At 38.4% G+C, this 22,338-nt stretch overlaps 1 protein-coding gene across 1 annotated transcript; it reads left to right on the top strand.

The window, feature by feature from the left end:
* Nucleotides 1-66: 66 nt before the first annotated feature.
* On the top strand, nucleotides 67-21,486 carry LOC148579232 (uncharacterized). The gene is made up of 4 exons (XM_088489212.1): nucleotides 67-299; nucleotides 17,187-17,598; nucleotides 17,685-17,801; nucleotides 21,304-21,486. The coding sequence occupies exons 1-4, from the start codon at nucleotides 67-69 to the stop codon at nucleotides 21,484-21,486; spliced, it is 945 nt and encodes a 314-aa protein (XP_088345338.1).
* Nucleotides 21,487-22,338: the final 852 nt, after the last annotated feature.

The following is a 22,338-nucleotide window of genomic DNA, read 5'->3' as shown; positions in this document are numbered from 1 at the left end:
AGTTCAGAGGATAGTTCCTTTAAGCCAATCCAAGAAGACAGCTCTAGCAGTGAAGACAATGCAAGTATGTCCAAACCAAGAAATAAGAAACTGAAAGACATCAAGAGAGGTGCATATGCTGCTGCTAAGACAAAAGAGAACATAATGCAACCAAATGATGCATTGGTTGAGGATGTGTCAGATGGAGAGGTGGACTTGGGGTTTGTGGGAACTCCAGGGATTGTTGACGTGTATGAAGCACTTGACCCAGGTGCAGACTCTGATGGTGCTAATTCTTGGCACTCAGAGGAGATGAAGACTCCTTCTAATTCTGAGGATGAGTTGCAATCTGATGAGGACTCAGATGAATTCCCAATCTTTAGAAATGGGGCAAGATTCGGTGAGCTACAACTATAAGTGGGTATGAAATTCAACACCAAGTATGAGTTCAGAGAGGCTATAAGAGAGTATACTATCCAAGAGGGGAGGAGAATTAAGTTCAAGAAAAATGACAATATTAGATGCAGGACTGTGTGCAAGGTGAAAGGGTGTGCCTGGGTTGTGTATGCCTCAAGAGACTGTGACGACTCATGTTTGCAAATAAAAACTTTAAACGACGATCATACTTGTGCAAGGAAAAACACCAACAGGGCTGCTAATAGGGCTTGGGTTGCTAGTAAATTAGTGAAAAAGGTAAGGAAATACCCCAATTTCAAGCAATGCGAGGCTGCTGTGTACTTCAGGACAAAGAGTGACCTTATGCTGAATAGGAATTCCATTGCAAGGGCACTGGCAGATGCAAGGAATGTAGTATGTAAGACCCCGAATTTTCAGAAACTAAATATTGTTATTTAATGATTTATTTTATTTACTAGAGAATATAATTTCCAGAAATTTATATATTAATCGAGTATTTTCTTATTATTGATTTAAAACTTTAGTGATTGAAAAATAATGAGTTTTATCTGCTTTAGTTTGAATAATTAGATTTTGAATTTTATTTTGTGATCTAAAGGAAACTAATTTAATTATCTGTAGTTATGGAGTTAGAATATCTATTTGAAAATAAATTTGTAAATTAATAATTAAATAGTATTGTTATAGATATTATTGTTGGATTAAAATTTGGTTTTCAATTTCTCTATTATCCTAATTTTATTAAAATTACTAAATTGCTCCTAACCCTAATTTTTGCCACACCCATCCCCTTCCATTTTCCCTCATACTGCGCAGCCCCAGCCCCTTCTTCACTCTCTTCTCAGCGCCGCCACACATAGTTCTCTTCACCATGAAAGGAAGAAAAAGAAGCAGAAAAGGAAAAGAGAGAGAGATCTGCAGGAAGAGAGGAAGAGATCTGCAATCGAGAAAAGTAGGAGAGGAGAGCGACGCAGCCGCTGCGAGCTGGCCGCCGTCGAGCCCGTCACCGGTGCCGTTCGTCTTCATCGCTGCCAGCTGAAGGGAGATTGACGCGCGAAGGAGGAAGGGCCGTGGTCAGCCTCGTCGCGTTCGTGTTCGGCCGCCGCTGCTTCCGTGTCTCCCAACGACGCTGCTGCACACGAGCCGAGGAGCTCGTCCTTGTTGAGCCGCCGCCGCCACTGCTAGGGTTTGTCGCTGCCACTTTTGCCACTGCCGGCGAGCACGAAGAGAGAGAGAGAGAGAGAGAGAGAGATAGGAGTTTGCACAGTAGAGAGAGAGTGCGACAGGGGAAGCCATCATCGCCTGTGCCACCGTTGCATGTGTCACCGTCGCCGAGCCTCCTTGCCGTCACCACAGAAGCCGCCCTCATCGATGCCATTGGAGGCGCGAACAGAGGAAGCATGCGCACGAGGGAGCTTGCAGAGAGGGTGAGATGCGATGGTGGTGGGTTGTTCCGTCGGCCTCCTAGCTGCTGCAGTGGTTGTGGTCCGCTGTGTATGGTCGCCGGGGGAGTCGTTGTGGCTGCTGAAACCACCGTCGAAGCTTCTGGCCGCTTCTGCCGCCCGAAAACCCGCTGCCGTCGTCGGAAAACTCTGTTGATGAGGGTTTTGAGTTTGGTTTTTATTTGTTTAAGATTCTGGAAACTTTATCGTCTCTGTATGTGGGTTGCAGTCACCATCGCCGGAGTCCGGTCACCGCTGCCGCTTGAGGTGCCTGCCAGGGGGGCTGCCAAACTGGTTCAGAGCCAGCCACTGTTTCGTTTCGCTAGTTCAGTAAGTATTTCTGTTTTGAAAGCCCTGCGTTAGTGTTCTATTCCATGTAATAAAGTATTTGCGATGTTAATGGTCTTAGGAGTTAAAATCCGAGTTTTCTTGTGGCATTTAAAGCTATTTCTGCTTTTGAGAGAGAGCAAGCGAAGCCGAAGTTTTGGTTGCCGTCAATTCAGGTTGAGGCGAAAGGACCTCTGTGAGGCGTTTGGGCTATGGTTTCACGTATCGAGGTAGGGGACTTTTTAGAAAAGCATATTTTATAAATTGGAATTATTATATATGGATATTATATGGTAAAAATGTATCTTTGAGTGATTGTATAAGTCTTATGTAATGTTGGTTGTCTTGGATGAATATGAATGCCTGGTTGATTCGATTATTATTTGGTTTTGTGAAACGGACAGTTTTGAAGTGTTTCTTTAAAGTCGCTTCTTTAAAGATTTGAAATCAAGTTTAATCCGTTAGAAATTGATTTGAGTTTGATTTGGTTTTCTTGAAATATGAAAATGGAAATGCACCTTTGGATTCAGTTGGATTTTGAGCTGATTTGGTTTTGAACCCTTTAAAGAGGGTTATGGAATAGTTTGGATGGGACCCGAAAAGGGTGGCAGAGTCCATGTTTTAGGAGAGGTGCTGCCGAAATTTTTGCAAAAATCTGAGATTCTATTCGAAGTGTTATTTGGAGAGTTATGAATCTAAGACTTGTACTATTTTACTTGAACTATTTACAAAGGTGAAGAATTGTGTTTCGAAATGAATTATTGAAAAGAGAACTATGATTCAGCTCTGTTTCTTAAGAAAAGTATTTTTACCTTTGGGTGGAAGACATTTAGAAGGAGCTTATGTCTTAAGCTGTTTTAAGGGTGAAAAGGTTTATGTCTTTGAAATTAACTTGAGAAGTTCAATTGGAAAAAATTCAGTGGTTTTGAAAGAACTTGAATCTTGATGGATAAACCTTATTTTTACAATGTTTTAGGAAAAGTTTAAAGTATCATTTAAAGTTCGGGTTTAGAAAAACTAAAGTGATTTTCGAGCCGTTGGAAACGTTTCAGATTTTTAGCATGGGATTGAAATTAGTTTCAGTTTAAGTAAAAAAAAGGATTTTGAAAATGTGGTTGGAGTAACTGATTACACGACTTGGTTTGGCCTAAATTCTATTCTTATTTTTATTTATTCAAATCAAGAAAATTAAGGTTTTACAGATTTTAAAAGAATTTGAGGAAATGAATTATGTTATTCTCCCCTAAAGACTTGAGACTCTGCCGAGGTATTTTGTTACAAAATCCTATTTTTGGATGGATGATTTTGAATATTTCAGAAGAGATCTTTAATTTGCCATGTTTTTAGAAGTTTTGGAAAGAGGATGCCGAGGGTGGCTTTGTTTTGAAAAGGGAACCTACTTTGAGTAAAAGTGGCTTATGAGCCTGAAATGATTTGAGGAATGGGAATTGTAAAGCCAAGGCAGAAAAGAATTGATTTTTGATTTCAAAGTAAAGTGAATTGAGAAAAAGTAATTTATGGCTTAAATGATGATTTTATGAGTTTTATGATGTTGGATGGTGGAAGTGCTATTATTTTATGAGCCGGAATGGCTGTATATGATAATGAATTATGGCTGATTGTGAAATATGTTATGAGCCGAAATGGCTGTATATAATAATGAATTATGGCTGATTATGGAATATGTTATGAGCCGGATGGCTGAGTATGAATATGGATGATTATTGAGTTGATAAAGTGATTGTTGCACTTCCAATTATCTGATATACGAGTTTTCCTGGGTAGAAGCAGTGGCTAGCCACCGCGTGCTCCAGGTTGAGACTCGATACTCTGCTGACCCTATGTCGTAAGTGTGGCCAGACACTGTGAAAGTTCCGGATGAGCTCGCCCCCGTGGATAAACACCAGTGTGGGTGTTGTGTGATTATGATTATGATTGTGAATAACTCGAGTTGGGGATGCACGACAGAGGGACCGTCCAATGGTTAGCTACCAGGACTTGTCGGGTTGGCTTTATAACCAACAGATGAGACTCATCATCTACTAGGACAGGCATTCATCATTTGCATCTATGTGACATTGTTTGGATGTGCATATTGTACTTGGTTTGCCTATGTGATTATTTGTGTTTAACTGTTAATTGTTCTACTTGATGTAACTGCTTGTTTGTGCATGAGCTTTCCTACTTGTGTTTGTGACTGAAACTCTGTTGGATTGTGGTGGATTGGCTGCTGTTTTGATTGTTTGGGCCTAGGACCGTGATTGATTATGGGATGGGCCGAAGGTTGTGTTTGGTTTTGTGTTTTGGTTTAGAAAAGTATGAAAAAAAAAACTAAACTGGTTCAGCATAGACTTAATGAACCTATGCTTGGAACAGCTTGGTCATTCATACTATGTAAGAAAAAACTTTCACAAAGGCTTTTGGTTTATTTTATTGAGGTATTAACAGCTTTCTCTTTCAGAGAGGATTTTAGATTTTGATATTAACCCTTTGGTTTTGAAAAGATGCATAAGACGGTTATTAATCACTGTAACGGTTTTACCTTCACGTATCCTATTATAGTAATTCTCAAAAACTCTCTACTGAGAACCCTTTCGAGGATGATGTTCTCACCCCCCCTACAAATTTTTCTTTTCAAGATATGGACGCAGAAGTCACGAAGAGTTTACTTAGTTGTTGTTGTCGTGATGTTTCGTATTGATTTAGTTATTAATTATTGTTCCCTCGCCTTTATCTTTATACATTCTGTAAGAGGGATAGGAATTGTATTAGTTAATGCTTGCAAAATTATATATATATATATATATATATATATATATATATATACATATATTCTTTGTGAGTTTTGTAAGTTATATTGTATGTATGGATGTATGATACGTATCAAAAAGTATTTTAGAGCGGTTATTGGTGCACAAAATTGTGATCTCAATGGCGCCAACAACTTGGTACGCACAATCGTAATCTCAACTCTTTTTCACAATTCCGCACAACTAACCAGCAAGTGCACTGGGTCGTCCAAGTAATACCTTACGTGAGTAAGGGTCGATCCCACGGAGATTGTCAGCTTGAAGCAAGCTATGGTCATCCTTGTAAATCTCAGTCAGGCGAATTCAAATGGTTTTGAGGTTTTGATAATTAAAATATAATTAAAACAGAAAATAAGATAGAAATACTTATGTAATTCATTGGTGGGATTTCAGATAAGCATATGGAGATGCTTTGTTGCTTCTGAACCTCTGTTTTCCTACTGCCTTCTTCCAATCATGTGTTACCTCCTTCCATGGCAAGTTGTATGATCCTCTCGGATGAAAACAAATCCATATGCGCTGTCACCGCACGGCTAATCATCTGTCGGTTCCCGCTAGCGTCGGAATAGGACTATTTTCCTTTTGTGCACTGTCATTTGCGCCCCACATTCGCAGGTTTGAAGCTCGTCACAGTCATCCCATCCCAGATCCTACTCGGAATACCACAGACAAGGTTTAGACTTTCCGGATCCCAAGAATGGCTGCCAATAATTCTAGCCTATACCACGAAGACTCTGATCTCACGGAATGGAAGGCTCTGTTGTCAGGAGAGGCAACCATGCGTCGTGGACCAGGAGGCTAAGAGATACACACTCAAGCTATTGCAGATAGAACGGAAGTGTTTGTCAGGCACGCGTTCATAAGTGAGAATGATGATGAGTGTCACGGATCATCACATTCATCAGGTTGAAGTGCGAATGAATATCTTAGAATAAGAAGTAGGCGTAAATTGAATAGAAGAACAGTAGTAATTGCATTAATTCATGAAGAACAGCAGAGCTTCACACCTTAATCTATGCGGTGTAGAAACTCCACCGTTGAAAATACATAAGTGATGAAGGTCCAGGCATGGCCGAATGGCCAGCCCCCTAAACGTGATCAAGAGATCAAAAGTGATACAAAGATAGTCTCAAAAATGATCTGACGATGGATGAAAATACAATAGTAAAATGTCCTATTTATAATGAACTAGTAGCCTAGGGTTTACAGAAATAAGTAAATGATACAGAAATCCACTTCCGGGGCCCACTTGGTGTGTGCTTGGGCTGAGCATTGAAGCTTTCACGTGCATAGGCTGTTCATGGAGTTAAACGCCAGCTTTGGTGCCAGTTTGGGCGTTTAACTCCAATTATGGAGCCAGTTTGGGCGTTTTACGCCAGAAATTTTAGGCTGACATTGAACGCCCGTTTGGGCCATCAAATCTCAAGCAAAGTATGGACTATTATATATTGCTGAAAAGCCCAGGATGTCTACTTTCCAACGCAATTGAGAGCGCGCCATATGGGCTTCTATAGCTCCAGAAAATCCACTTCGAGTGCAGGGAGGTCAGAATCCAACAGCATCTGCAGTCCTTTTTCAGCCTCTGAATCAGATTTTTGCTCAGGTCCCTCAATTTCAGCCTGAAATTACCTGAAATCACAGAAAAATACACAAACTCATAGTAAAGTCCAGAAATGTGATTTTTGAATAAAAACTAATAAAAATATAATAAAAAGTAACTAAAACATACTAAAAACTATATAAAAACAATGCTAAAAAGCGTATAAATTATCCGCTCATCACAACACCAAACTTAAATTGTTGCTTGTCCCCAAGCAACTAAAAATAAAATAGGATAAAAAGAAGAGAATATACAATGAATTCTGAAAACATCTATGAAGATTAGTCTTAATTAGATGAGCGGGGTTATTAGCTTTTTGCTTCTGAACAGTTTTGGCATCTCACTTTATCCTTTGAAGTTCAGAATGATTGGCATCTATAGGAACTCAGAATTCAGATAGTGTTATTGATTCTCCTAGTTCAGTATGTTGATTCTTGAACACAGTTACTTTATGAGTCTTGGCCTCAGTGACCCTAAGCATTTTGTTTTCCAGTATTACCACCGGATACATAAATGCCACAAACACATGACTGGGTGAACCTTTTCAGATTGTGACTCAGCTTTGCTAGAGTCCCCAGTTAGAGGTGTCCAGAGCTCTTAAGCACACTTTTTTTTCTTTGGACCACGACTTTAACCGCTCAGTCTCAAGCTTTTCACTTGACACCTTCACACCACAAGCACATGGTTAGGGACAGCTTGGTTTAGCCGCTTAGGCCAGGATTTTATTCCTTTAGGCCCTCCTATCCATTGATGCTCAAAGCCTTGGATCCTTTTTATTTTACCCTTGCCTTTTGGTTTAAAGGGCTATTGGCTTTTTCTGCTTGCTTTTTCTTTTTTTTTTCTTTTTTTTCTTATTTTTCGCCTTCTTTTTTTTCTGTAAGCTTTTCACTGCTTTTTCTTGCTTCAAGAATCAATTTTATGATTTTTCAGATTATCAAATAACATTTCTCCTTTTTCATCATTCTTTCAAGAGCCAACAATTTTACCATTCATAAACAACAAATTCAAAAATATGCACTGTTCAAGCATTTATTCAGAAAACAAAAGGTATTGCCACCACATCAAAATAATTAAACTAATTTCAAGATAGAATTTGAAATCATGCATTTCTAGTTCTTTTGCAATTAAAAACATTTTTCATTTAAGAAAGGTGAAGGATTCATAGGACATTCATAGCTTTAAGACATAGACACTAGACACTAATGATCATGTAATAAAGACACAAACATAAATAAAACATAAAGCATAGTAAACAAAAAACAGAAAATAAAGAGCAAGGAAATTAAAGAACGGGTCCACCTTAGTAATGGCGGCTAGTTCCTCCTCTTGAAGATCTTATGGAACGCTTGAGCTCCTCTATGTCTCTTCCTTGCCTTTGTTGCTCTTCCCTCATGGCTATTTGATCCTCTCTAATTTCATGGAGAATAATGGAGTGCTCTTGGTGCTCCATTTTTAGTTGCTCCATATTGGAACTCAAATCTCCTAAGGAGGTGTTGATTTGCTCCCAATAGTTGTGTGGAGGAAAATACATCCCTTGAGGCATCTCAGGGATTTCTTGATGAGGGACTTCCTCATGCTCTTGTTGAGGTCCATAAGTGGGCTCTCTTATTTGCTCCATCCTCTTTTTAGTGATGGGCTTGTCCTCTTCAATGAGGATGTCTTCTCCTATGACAATTCTGGCTAAATTGCATAGGTGACAGATGAGATGAGGGAAGGCTAACCTTGCCAAAGTGGAGGTTTTGTCAGCCACTTTGTAGAGCTCTAGAGATATGACCTCATGAACTTCTACTTCCTCTCCAATCATGATTCTATGGATCATGATAGCCCGATCTATAGTCACTTCGGATCGGTTGCTAGTAGGAATGATGGAGCGTTGAATGAATTCCAACCATCCTCTAGCCACGAGTTTGAGGTCAAGCCTTCTTATTTGAACCGGCTTGCCTCTTGAGTCTCTTTTCCACTGAGCTCCTTCCACACATATGTCCATGAGGACTTGGTCCAACCTTTGATCAAAGTTGACCCTTCTAGTGTATGGGCGTGCATCTCCTTGCATCATTGGCAAGTTGAATGCCAACCTTACATTTTCCGGACTGAAATCTAAGTATTTCTCCCGAACCATTGTAAGCCAATTCTTTGGGTTCGGGTTCACACTTTGATCATGGTTTTTGGTGACCTATGCATTAGCATAGAACTCTTGAACCATTAAGATTCTGACTTGTTGAATGGGGTTGGTGAGAACTTCCCAACCTCTTTTTCGAATCTCATGTCGGATCTCCGGATACTCATTCCTTTTGAGCATGAAAGGGACCTCAGGGATCACCTTCTTCTTGGCCACAACTTCATAGAAGTGGTCTTGATGGACCTTTGAGATGAATCTCTCCATCTCCATGACTCGGAGGTGGAAGCTTTTGCCTTTCCTTTCCTCTTTCTAGAGGTTTCTCCGGCCTTAGGTGCCATAAATGGTTATGGAAAAACAAAAAGCAATACTTTTACCACACCAAACTTAGAAGGTTTCCTCGTCCTCGAGTAAAAGAAGAAAGAAGGGAGTAGAAGAAGAAAATGGAGGAGATGGAGAGGTGTGAGTGGTTCGGCCAAGGAGGGAGAAGTGTTTATGATGTGTGAAAATGAAGGAAGGATGAGGGGTTTATATAGGATTGGAGAGAGGGGTAGGGTTGGTGTAGTAGGGGTTGGGTTTGGGAGGGAAGGTGTGAAGAAGAGAGAGAGAGTTGAGGTAGGTGGGGATCCTGTGGGGTCCACAGATCCTGAGGTGTCAAAGATTTCTCATCCTTGCACCATTTTGGCGTGTAAACGCCAGGTTGCTGCCCATTTCTGGCGTTTAACGCCAGCTTTTCTTCCCTTTCTGGCGTTAAACGCCAGCTTGATGCCCTTTTCTGGCGTTAAACGCCAGTCTGGTGCCCTTTTCTGGCGTTAAACGCCCAGAATGGTGCCAGACTGGGCATTTAACGCCCATTCTGCTACCCTTACTGGCGTTTAAACGCCAGTAAGCTCCTCCTCCAGGGTGTGCTATTTTTAAGGCTATTTTTTATTTTGCTTTGATTTTTGCAGTTGTTTTTGTGACTCCTTATGATCATCAACCTAAGAAAAACATAAAATAACAATAGAGATTTAACATAGATAAGTAAAAATTGGGTTGCCTCCCAACAAACACTTCTTTAATGTCAATAGCTTGACAGTGGGCTCTCATGGAGCCTCACAGATACTCAGAGCATGATGATGGCCTCCCAACACCAAACTTAGAGTTTGAATGTGGGGGCTCTGTTTGACTCTGCATTGAGAGAGGCTTGTCATGCTTCTTCTCCATGTGTACAAAAGGAGATTCTTTAGCTTTAAACACAAGGTAATCCTCATTCACTTGAAGGACTAGCTCTCCTCTGTCCACATCAATCACAGCTTTTGCTGTGGCTAGGAAGGGTCTGCCAAGGATGATGGATTCATCCTTATTATTCCAGTGTCCAGGATTATGAAGTCAGCAGGGATATAAAGGCCTTCAACCTTTACCAAGACATCCTCTACAAGTCCATAAGCCTGTTTCCTTAAATTGTCTGTCATCTCTAGTGAGATTCTTGCAGCTTGCACCTCAAGGATCCCTAGTTTCTCCATTACAGAGAGGAGCATGAGGTTTATACTTGACCCTAGATCACACAGAGCTTTCTCAAAGGTCATGGTGCCTATGGTACAAGGTATTAAGAACTTTCTAGGATCTGGTTTCTTCTGAGGTAATGTCTGCCTAATCAAGTCATTCAGTTCATTGGTGAGCAAGGGGGGTTCATCCTCCCGAGTCTCATTACCAAATAACTTAGCATTCAGCTTCATGATTGCTCCCAGGTACTTAGCAAATTGCTCTTCAGTGATATCTTCATCCTCTTCAGAGGAAGAATACTCATCAGAGCTCATGAATGGCAGAAGTGGATTCAATGGAATCTCTATGGTCTCTGTATGAGCCTCAGATTCCATTGGTTCCTCAAAGGGGAACTTCTTTTCGTTCAGAGGACATCCCATGAGGTTTTTCTCACTGGGAATCACGTCCTCCTTACTCTCTCCAGGTTCGGCCATGTTAGTCATGGTTATGGCCTTGCACTCTCTCTTGGGATTTTCTTCTGTATTGCTTGGGAGAGTGCTAGAAGGAGTTTCAGTAATTCTCTTACTCAGCTGACCCACTTGTGCCTCCAAATTTCTAATGGAGGATCTTGTTTCATTCATGAAATTTAGTGTGGTCTTAGATAGATCAGAGACTATGGTAACTAGGCTAGAACGACTCTGCTCAGAGTTCTCTGTCTGTTACTGAGAAGATGATGGAAAAGGTTTGCTATTGCTAAACCTATTTCTTCCACCATTATTATTGTTGAAGCCTTGTTGAGGCTTCTGTTGATCCTTCCATGAGAGATTTGGATGATTTCTCCATGAAGGATTATAGGTGTTTCCACAGGGTTCTCCCATGTAATTCACCTTTTCCATTGCAGGGTTCTCAGGATCATAAGCCTCTTCTTCAGAAGATGCTTCTTTATTACTGCTGGATGCAGCTTGCATTCCAGTCAGACTCTGAGAAATCATATTGACTTGTTGAGTCAATATTTTATTCTGAGCCAATATGGCATTCAGAGTATCAATCTCAAGAACTCCTTTCTTCTGAGTTGTCCCATTGTTCACAGGATTTTTTCAGAAGTGTACATGAACTGGTTATTTGCAACCATTTCAATGAGTTCCTGGGCTTCTTCAGGCGTCTTCTTCAGATGAAGAGATCCACCAGCAGAGTTGTCCAATGACATCTTGGACAGTTCAGACAGACCATCATAAAATATGCATATGATGCTCCATTCTGAAAGCATGCCAGAAGGGCACCTTCTGATCAATTGCTTGTATCTTTCCCAACCTTCATAGAGGGATTTGCCTTCCTTCTGTCTGAAGGTCTGGACTTCCACTCTAAGCTTACTCAATTTTTGAGGTGAAAAGAACTTTGCCAAGAAGGCATTGACCAGCTTTTCCCAAGAGTTCAAGCTTTCTTTAGGTTGTGAGTCCAACCATGTCCTAGCTCTGTCTCTTACAGCAAAGGGAAAAAGCATAAGTCTGTAGACCTCAGGGTCAACCCCATGGGTCTTAACAGTGTCACAGATTTGCAAGAATTCAGCTAAAAACTGATGAGGATCTTCCAATGGAAGTCCATGATACTTGCAATTCTGCTGCATTAGAGAAACTAATTGAGGCTTAAGCTCAAAGTTTGTTTGCTCCAATTGCAGGAATTGAGATGCTCCTTCCACAGAAGTCAAAAGAGGGTGCAATGAAGTCACCAAGCATCTTCCTTGTATTGTTGGCATTGTTGTTATTTTCAGCTGCCATGTCTTCTTCTTTTTCAAAAATTTCTGTTAGGTTCTCTCCAGAGAGTTGTGCTTTAGCTTCTCTTAGCTTCCTCTTCAAGGTCCTTTCAGGTTCAGGATCAGCTTCAACAAGAATGCCTTTGTCCTTGTTCCTGCTCATAAGAAAGAGAAGAGAACAAGAAAGTATGGAATCCTCTATGTCACAGTATAGAGATTCCTTGAGGTATCAGAGAAAAACAGGAATAGAGGGATGAGGTAGGTAGATAAAAATTCGAACGTATGAAGAAGGAGAGAGAGTCCGAATTGCTAATTGAGGAGGAATGTTAGTCCTTAAATAGAAGAAGGTGAGGAGGGGGAAAAAATTTTGAAAACAAACTTTTAAATAAAACAAAAAAAATTTTAAATAATTAAAAAAAATTTTGAAAAAGTGGTTGATGGTTTTTCGAAAATTAAAAGTGAAAAAGTGGTTAGGTGATTTTGAAGAAGATTTTGAAATCAGTAATCAAAAAGATATGATTGAAAGTTATTTTGAAAAAGATGTGGTTGAGAGAATATGATTGAGAAGATATGATTGAAAAATAATTTAAAAAAATTTAAATTAATGATATGATTGAGAAAATATGATTGAAAAACAATTTAAAAAAATTTAAATTAATGATATGATTGAGAAGATATGATTGGAAATTAATGACTTGGCTAACAAGAAATTTCAAAGATATGATTCTAAAATTCAAATATTGAACCTTTCTTAACAAGGAAGTAACAAACTTAAAATTTTTTAATCAAATCATTAATTGGTAGCAAGGATTTTCGAAAATAGTGAGAGAAAAATGGAAAAAGATTTGATTTTGAAAAAGATATGATTTGAAAAAGATTTGATTTTGAAAAATTATGAAGATTTGAAAAAGATTTGAATTAAAAACTAACTTACCTCCTTTGTGTTATCCTGGAGTTAAACGCCCAGAATGGTATCCATTCTGGCGTTTAACGCCGAAAATACTACCCTTTTGGGCGTTTAACGCCCAGCCAGGTACCCTGGCTAGCGTTTAAATGCCAAATTTCCTTCCTTACTGGGCGTTTTGAATGCCCAGCTTTTTCTCTGTAATTCCTCTGCTGAATGTTCTGAATCTTCAATTCTCTGTATTATTGACTTGAAAAAGATATATTTTGAAATTATTTTTTTGAATTTTTAATGATGAGATAGAACAACAACAAAATGAAACTAATCATGAAAAACTAAGATCAAATAAACAATGCATGCAAGAACAATTTGAATGTCAAGATGAACAATCATATTACCTATTTTTTTTAAGAAAAGAAAGACATGCAAGACACCAAACTTAGAAATTTTCATATTAGAAATACTAACAAATTGAGAATGCACATGAGAAATAACAAAAGACACAAAACAAGAGAATTTAGAGATCAAACCCAATAAAATCATCAAGAACAACTTGAAGATCAATGAAGAACATAATGCAAGAAAATTAAAAATATGCAAAACACCAAACTTAAAATGTGACACTAAACTCAAACAAGAAACACAAATTATTTTTTATTTTCATAGTTTTATTAAATTTTTTTGTATTTTTCGAAAAATTTTTGGAAAAAGAAAAATAATGATTTCAAAATTTTTAATAAGAATTCCAGGAATCATGCAATGTTAGTCTAAAGCTTCAGCAGGACATTACATACAATAGCCAAATTGATGGGATTCAATTAGCTCCTGTGATGATAAAAGCATCACCTGAAACTCTAGAATTCATTCTTAAAAATTCTAAAGTCATAGAATAATTTTTTTTTTTTGAAAATTTTTCGAAAATAAAAAGCCTTAAAAATAAAATAAAATTACCTAATCTGAGCAACAAGATGAACCGTCAGTTGTCCAAACTCGAACAATCCCTGGCAACGGCGCCAAAAACTTGGTGCACGAAATTGTGATCTCAATGGCGCCAACAACTTGGTACGCACAATCGTAATCTCAACACTTTTTTACAATTCTGCACAACTAACCAGCAGGTGCACTGGGTCGTCCAAGTAATACCTTACGTGAGTAAGGGTCGATCCCACAGAGATTGTCGGCTTGAAGCAAGCTATGGTCATCCTTGTAAATCTCAGTCAGGCGAATTCAAATGGTTTTGAGGTTTTGATAATTAAAATACAATTAAAACAGAAAATAAGATAGAAATACTTATGTAATTCATTGGTGGGATTTTAGATAAACGTATGGAGTGCTTTATTGCTTCTGAACCTCTGCTGTCTTATTTCCTTCTTCCAACCATGTGTTACCTACTTCTATGGCAAGCTGTATGATCCTCTCGGATGAAAACAAATCCATGTGCGCTGTCACCGCACGGCTAATCATCTGTCGGTTCCCGCTAACGTCGGAATAGGACCATTTTCCTTTTGTGCACTGTCATTTGCGCCCCACATTCGCAGGTTTGAAGCTCGTCACAGTCATCCTATCCCAGATCCTACTCGGAATACCACAGACAAGGTTTAGACTTTCCGGATCCCAAGAATAGCTGCCAATAATTCTAGCCTATACCACGAAGACTCTGATCTCACGAAATGGAAGGCTCTGTTGTCAGGAGAGGCAACCATGCGTCATGGACCAGGAGGCTAAGAGATACACACTCAAGCTATTGCAGATAGAACGGAAGTGTTTGTCAGGCACGCGTTCATAAGTGAGAATGATGATGAGTGTCACGGATTATCACATTCATCAGGTTGAAGTGCGAATGAATATCTTGGAATAAGAATAAGCTTGAATTGAATAGAAAAATAATAGTACTTCGCATTAATTCATGAAGAACAGCAGAGTTTCACACTTTAATCTATGCGGTGTAGAAACTCCACCGTTGAAAATACATAAGTGATGAAGGTCCAGGCATGGCCGAATGGCTAGCCCCCTAAACGTGATCAAGAGATCAAAAATGATACAAAGATAGTCTCAAAAATGATTTGAAGATGGATGAAAATACAATAGTAAAAGGTCATATTTATAATGAACTAGTAGCCTAGGGTTTACAGAAATAAGTAAATGATGCAGAAATCCACTTCCGGGGCCCACTTGGTGTGTGTTTGGGCTGAGCATTGAAGCTTTCACGTGCATAGGCTGTTCATGGAGTTAAACGCCAGCTTTGGTGCCAGTTTGGGTGTTTAACTCCTATTCTGGTGCCAGTTTGGGCGTTTTACGCAAGAAATTTTAGGATGACTTTGAACGCCAGTTTAGGCCATCAAATCTCAAGCAAAGTATGGACTATTATATATTTCTGGAAAGCCCAGGATGTCTACTTTCCAAGGCAATTGAGAGCGCGCCATATGGGCTTCTGTAGCTCCAGAAAATCCACTTCGAGTGCAGGGAGGTCAGAATCCAACAGCATCTGCAGTCCTTTTTCAGGCTCTGAATCAGATTTTTGCTCAGGTCCCTCAATTTCAGCCTGAAATTACTTGAAATCATAGAAAAATACACAAACTCATAGTAAAGTCCAGAAATGTGATTTTTGAATAAAAACTAATAAAAATATAATAAAAAGTAACTAAAACATACTAAAAACTATGTAAAAACAATGCTAAAAAGCGTAGAAATTATCCGCTCATCAGTTATACGGTTTAAAGTTTTTAACCGGCTCATATTTTAGTATTAAATACTTTCAGAGTTGTCATAACACCAGAGCTATCAGAGTAGCACAGCCAGAATCGTAAGCTTTGATAGTTAAAGTGTTACATAGTATACGGGGATGAGAAGGCACAATATGCGAAGCTAAGGGACTATGCTGAAACTTTACTGAAGATGAATCCTGGATCTACGGTTCAGATCTGTGTCGAACCTCAATCAGATGGAGAGGTCATATTTGATAAGATGTACGTCTGTTTGCATGGTTGCAAGATGGGATTCAAGGCAGGTTGTCGCCCCCTTGATTGGACTTGATGGGGCATTTCTGAAGACACAATTTGGAGGTCAGATCTTGGCTGCTGTGGTACAAGATGACAATCATCACATTTACGTGATTGCCTAGGCTATAGTTGAAATAGAGAATACAAACACTTGAAAATGGTTCCTGGAGCTGCTTCATGCTGATCTTGGAGACTACAAGACTAACAGATGGTTCTTTATTTCTGATATGCAGAAGGTAATGTTACCTTTCATGTATTTTTAAAAATCTATGAGTCTCTGGATGTAAGTGAATTGTCTTGGAATAATGGTTGTTAAATTTGTATCTTATATATGTCCTCTTGATTTTGTATGCATGAGGTTGGTTGTCGATATGCACAGTTAGTTATGTCCAAATAGCACAAGGGATGAATCGTGCATTTTACACCTAAATTAAGGGACTAAATTGTATTAAAATACAAAAGTCAGGGACTATATTAGGGTCATTAATGTAAACTCAGGGACTTTTCTATGGCACAATAAAAGTGTGTACATCATTTTTTGGTTCAGATACATAGTGTAATATTGTCTTGCAGGGTTTAATTCATGCTGTCTAGGAGATGATGCCAAGAGTTCACCACAGTTTCTACGTTTGGCACCTCTAGAGGAACTTCAACAAACAATGAAAGGACCTTGAGTTGAGGGGATTGCTTTGGGAATGTGCCAGATCAACAACATTTCAGAATTTCATTGACAATCTAAACAAGATTAAGAGGGTGAACGAGGAGGCTTGGGCATATCTCAACAAATGGCCTAGAGAGTCATGGACAAAGTCTCAGTTCAGCCATAAGCCAAAACTGGACAATATTTACAACAACGCATGTGAGGTTTTCAACGCAAGAATCAAAGAGGCCAGAAGCAAACCCATTATCACATTACTTGAGGAGGTGAGAATATTTGTGACGAGAACTATTGTGAAGAATAAGGTAAAACTGGCAAATCATGTTAGCATACTCCCCCTTGTAATTCAAAGTCGCCTAGATAAAATTAGAAAAGAATCAAAGAACTGGATGCCTATCTGGACCGGTGATGAAGACTATGAAAAATTTGAGGTTCATGGCCATCCAACAAACATGGTGGTGGATCTTGGAAAAAGACTATGCACTTGCCAATTCTGGATGCTGACCGGTGACCTTTATCAATCTCTTTTAACTTAATTATTAATATTTGTGTACTCTGATGACTGTGATTGTCTTACTCTACATTTGTGTTACTAACTGTAGACATTCTATGTGTTCATGCCTATGCTGTCCTTGCAAGGGTAAACAAGAGGCCGGAAGACTTTTGTCACCAACTGTGTACTATGGAGGCATATAACAAGACTTATACCCATCACATTAACCCTCTTCCTGGCCAATTATTGTGGGAGAAATCCATGTACACTCAGCCACAGGCCCCTAACATTAGGAGGAGGCCTGGAGCTCTGATAAAGAAAAGGAGAAAAGATGCTGATGAGGGCAACAGTGGTAACAAGAAAGCCAAACCAAGTGAAAGTTTGAAAAGGCATTTGAAGCCATTCATATGTAGGTATTGTGGGGTAAAAGGACATACTAAGAGAGGGTGCTCAAAGAAGAGACTGGATGAAGTAGCTGTTGCTGTTGCAGCTGCAAAGGTTGCTGCAGATAAAGCCAAATCAAATGCTGTTGCTTCTGCTTCTGAGGCTGGCCCTCAACCTCATACTTCTGCTGCACCAGTTGATAAACCTCCTGCTGTGGAGATTGAGATATCACAACCAAACTACGAAGGATCACAGGTAATACACTTCTTGACGTCACAACATAACAAAATATATTTTTTTTGTTATCTGGGCTGATGTGTTGAACTATTTTTCTGATGTAGGACATAGCAGGATTTGCTGCACCTGCACCATCAAGACCAGAGAAGTTGTCCACTAAAAGGAAGAGCTCACCACCACCTCAATCCATTGGTGTGAATCCAATGCAAGGAGCCAATATGGCAACGTCTTTCAGATTGACCAGTTTTATGAAGTTTGTTCCAACTCCCAGTTTCAAAGCACCAAAAAAAAAGAACAATTGATGACTTTGACATCAGGATGTTTAGGACAATACTTCTTTGTTTTGTTAAAGGCAGTTAATTGATAGTAGCTTTGTTTAGGATAATTGTCAAAACTTTTGTATTGCTAGCCTTGATATCTTAGCTATGGCACTTCTTTTGTTCCTTTAATATTTGCAACTCAAACATGTTAATGTTTGCTACTCAAATATCTTTATCTTTGCTACTTTTGTAATTATGCATTATGCATTATGCTATTATGATGTCAGATGATCTGTAATTATTTTTCTTTATGATAACTAGTCTATCAAAAACAGGGCATATAATTGAAGATAAAAAACTAACTCTTACTTTCATTTATCCATTAACACATTACATACAACATTGTCAGAACTTCAAAGTCATAACCAATACAACAACTACAGTGAAAAACACCACTATGTCTAAGAATTGTATCATACATTTTTGGGTCCTCACTTCAGCTTCCAATTTTCCAATCCTCCAGGCTAAATTGACTCTCACTTGCTCATTGTCAATTGCAATTGTATCTACTCTTTCTTCATGTTCCTCTTCTTCTACATCATCAACCCAGAGAAAAAATCCACACCATGTTTTGCCCCTAGTCTGAATATGAGATATGATAAGAAGTAAAGAACAGAAAATCACTAAACAATTTTTCTTACCAAAAACTCACATTGTAATTTGGACAACCGAAGAAGGGCTTATCTGGGTTGGTATTTGTTCCAGACCAACGAAGCACGGGCCGGCAGCCGCACCCACAGCGCTCTAGCACCCGCGACGGTCTGGTCCGACTCTGCGTTCTCGTCATTGATCGTGTAGAGCTTCCTTGACCTTGTCTCGCACACCCAATCATGGTTTTCATTTCAGTTCAACGAGTAACAACAACGAAGCAGGAGAAGAACGTTGTTGGGCAGAGACAAGAAGATAAAGAGGGATAACAATGTCATCCTAGAAATTAAGGTTAAAACTGGGTACAGGGACCACATTGGGTCAAATAGTTTCAATTACCATCTAAGCTAGCCGTTATCTACGCCAGCATGGCATCTTAGTGCCATGTTACTGCCAGCGATAGTTAATTTGCCGGAAGATGTGGGGAGGGACAACCCTAGTGCAATTTTTACAAAGTCGGGGACATAAACAGTACTATTAGTAAGTTAGGGACTAAATTGGTGTAAATCGTGAATGTCGGGACCACTTTAAAATTTAACTCTAGTTTGTATCCATGTAGATAAACAACATAAAAAAAGTGTCCATATCTAAATTTTTCAGCCTAAATAACACCACATCTTTTTAAATTCTTAATAAATGTTAGTGTATATATATATATATATATATTTATTTATTTATTTTTCCCATTACTCTTGTGAAAATGAGGTGAAGCCATCTTTACAGTTATGCAAAGACGTTTGATTAGTACTAGCTACTAGGGTAGCTTAGGTGACAGGGCATTCACACACTTGATTAATTCCACAAGTTAAATGACATCAATGCACAAGAACGATAACATGAAGAAGAACAAGCCACTTTCCCACATTGGCCAAATTCGTACCTCAAAATTTGAGGATTCAAGAAACAAGAATCTACTGGCTTCAAGTTTGAGCTGACAACTATGGGATACCCCCAAGAATTAGTAATAGTCTATGCCTTCCTTTTATTTATTGAAAATTAAGACGTTTGAACCTTTTACAAGCAAGGAATATTTTACTATTCTAATAGTATTTTCCACAGTATCTTTTCGTAGAAATTATTAGTGTTTATTATAAGAATAATTATAATTATAACTACTTGTTTTTATTTCTAAAATTTAAAATTTAAATAGTTATAATTATTTCTAAGTTAAGTTTTTTTTTTATTTTAATTTTGTGGTCTTGACTCTTGATTATTAGTTATGGTTTAACGACAGTAAATTTTTATACGCATGTTATATTAATATTTAAGCTCAATAATTCTAGAACTACGTTATTTGAATGTAGCAATAAGTTTCTTATAGTTCAGGGGAAACTGCAACATGGAAAAAAAAATGTTTACGTAGAATCCAAACTAAAAAACATCTTATTGTGTTTTAATTGGATATTCCGATATTTGATGATATATCAAAACCCTTTTCTCCCTTTTTCGTGAGTCGAAAAATAATAAATAAATAAAATTTAGTAATCCAAAGACAAGCATACGTAGAGTTAATTTGGTAAAATTTTAAAAGTAATTTATAAAAATTAATTTTAAAAAAAAACTTTTAAAATATAATTTTTTTAAAATTTGTAGTATCTATATTTGATATATTAAATTAAAAAAGATTTTCAAGCACAAACAACAAGTATATTTGGTAGAATAATTTTTAAAATTTAAAAGTACTATAATATATATTAATGTAAGAATTAAATTTAAATATCAATTAATATACAAGATTATATTAAATTTTTTAATTTTGATAAATACAAGTCTATTTTTTAAAAACTCTACCTCAAGTGTTTTCAAAAGTACTCTTATATGTCACCAAAAAAAAAGTACTCTTATATTTTAAAAACTACAAATACAAATACATATTATTCTCCACATTTAAGTAATTTTAACATCCAAGTTCATCCAAACAATTTTAGATCACGCGCTTCTTTTTTCCGTTTTCTTCTCTCCTCGCGCTGCTCCTTCTAATTCTTGTTGTTATTTTAAATTTACGCATGCGTTCTTCTTCTTCTTCTTTCAAATTCGCATATACAGGTTCAAATTTGTTATACATATCGTCGTTATTGTTATTGTTATTGTTATTATTAAATTTTTGTCATGTTGATGATGTTGTCTGATCCAAAATTGATTTTAGATGTGTTTCTGTTCACGATTTAGTCTTCTTTATGTGCCTATTTTCGACCTAAGTTTATGTGTCGCAATCCATTATATAATTTCGGTTTATTTCTGATTGAATTAAGGTGCATTTGAACTCGTTGTCCTGCACAATTCAAAACTCTTTCTCGTCTTTCTCCTCTTCTTGAGTTAATAGTCAAAATAGTCCCTCAAAGATACTTTGATCTCTATTTTCGTCCCCGAAAAAATAAATTACTCAAATTCGTCCCCGAAACATAATCAACTTGATCGCATTCATCCTTCCGTTAGTTTCTTGACGCTGCCATTAACGGTTTGCTAACTTGAAATGTGAAGGGATAGCACAACTTGCTAAACGACGTCGTTTTACCCTTAAAACAATCTGAGATTCTTCTTCGCTCTCACTCTCTGCTTTCCTAACCCATGATCTACCATCACCAAGACAAAGAAGATCACCATATCAACTGCAACCATTAGAGTAGTCATAGAGCATTGTTAGTGTGTCCATTCTGGAGCTTGGAATGTGCATCAACAACACAACAAGCGCTCTCAAACTTCCATTAACCCTGTTCTGGTTCCTATGGAAACTTTCCAATCTGATAAACTGAAGGTTTTCATGGATGCTTGGTCAAACACAACAATGGATCATGAAATTAATGATGCCAACAACAAGAATTATGTTTCATCAATTGGGAAATTGCCCCTCTCTTCTCTTGATTTATCAATGGAAAGTGGATATATGGATGAAGAAGTGGAGTTAGGCAGAACCAGAAGAGAACAAGACAAGCAGTGATAATAAAAATCTGGCTTCTCGAATTGGCTCACACCACCCCCTTGGGTAGCTTCAATGTTCAATTCGAATCCGTCGTCTCTGGCCAAGACAATGGTGTCATCTCCATCTGGGATATTTCACAAGACACTTGCCTCATCGTTCTTCCTTCTTCGCATGGAGGAGCTCGAAGCACAGCTACTGTGTGAGTGTGACAGCAGAAGTGAAACGGAGATGGAGGGCCAACTTCAGAGGTCACACCGGCATCATTGGCGGCAGCAGCGGAATCATCGGCGGCAGAAGCGGAGTCAGCGGAGGCAGCAGAGGTGTCAGCAGCAGCAGCACGAGCAGAGGCGTCGGTAGCGGGAGCAGAGACATGGGTGGAGGCAACGAAAGTAGAGTCATCGGTGGCGTCAGGATCAATCGTAACCGAGGCAGTGGCGGCAGAGCCGTTGCTATGGAGGATTGGTGCAGTGTTCCACCATGAAGGAGCAGGAGAAGACGATCAGTGAGGGAGCAGGAGAAGACGATCAGTGAGAAGATGATTAGGAGAAGACGATCGAGTCGGGTAGTGGTTAGGGTTCATTTTTCCGGGTTTGGGCTTGCTTAGTTCCAGCTTTAACCCAAAAAAAAAATGTAACTGCCACGTCATTCTCTGTTAGCACCGTTAGTAAAGAAACTAACGGAAGGATGAACGTGACCAAATTAGTTATCTTTCGGGGATGAATTCGATTAATTTATTTTTTCAGAGACAAAAATGGAGATCGATGTATCTTTCAGAAACTATTTTGACTATTAACTCTTTTATTTTCTCAAAATTATTTTTTATTTACTCTCTTAAAAGGAATAAAAGTATAAAACCAAGAAAAAGAGAAG

The sequence above is a fragment of the Arachis ipaensis genome, chromosome B10 (genome assembly GCF_059453495.1).
Source record: "Arachis ipaensis isolate K30076 ecotype BB chromosome B10, ASM5945349v1, whole genome shotgun sequence".
NCBI lineage: Eukaryota > Viridiplantae > Streptophyta > Magnoliopsida > Fabales > Fabaceae > Arachis > Arachis ipaensis.
Note: the sequence above shows the minus strand (reverse complement) of the source record. Positions and strands in the feature narration are given on the sequence as shown.

Bases quoted from the DNA above. Each gene is read 5' to 3' on its own strand.
- LOC148579232 (XM_088489212.1), top strand. From the start codon at position 67: ATGTCCAAACCAAGAAATAAGAAACTGAAAGACATCAAGAGAGGTGCA. The intron at 300-17,186 runs TCCTTCTAATTC...CCATCACATTAA, and splicing joins CACTCAGAGGAGATGAAGAC to CCCTCTTCCTGGCCAATTAT. The intron at 17,599-17,684 runs GTAATACACTTC...TTTCTGATGTAG, and splicing joins CAAACTACGAAGGATCACAG to GACATAGCAGGATTTGCTGC.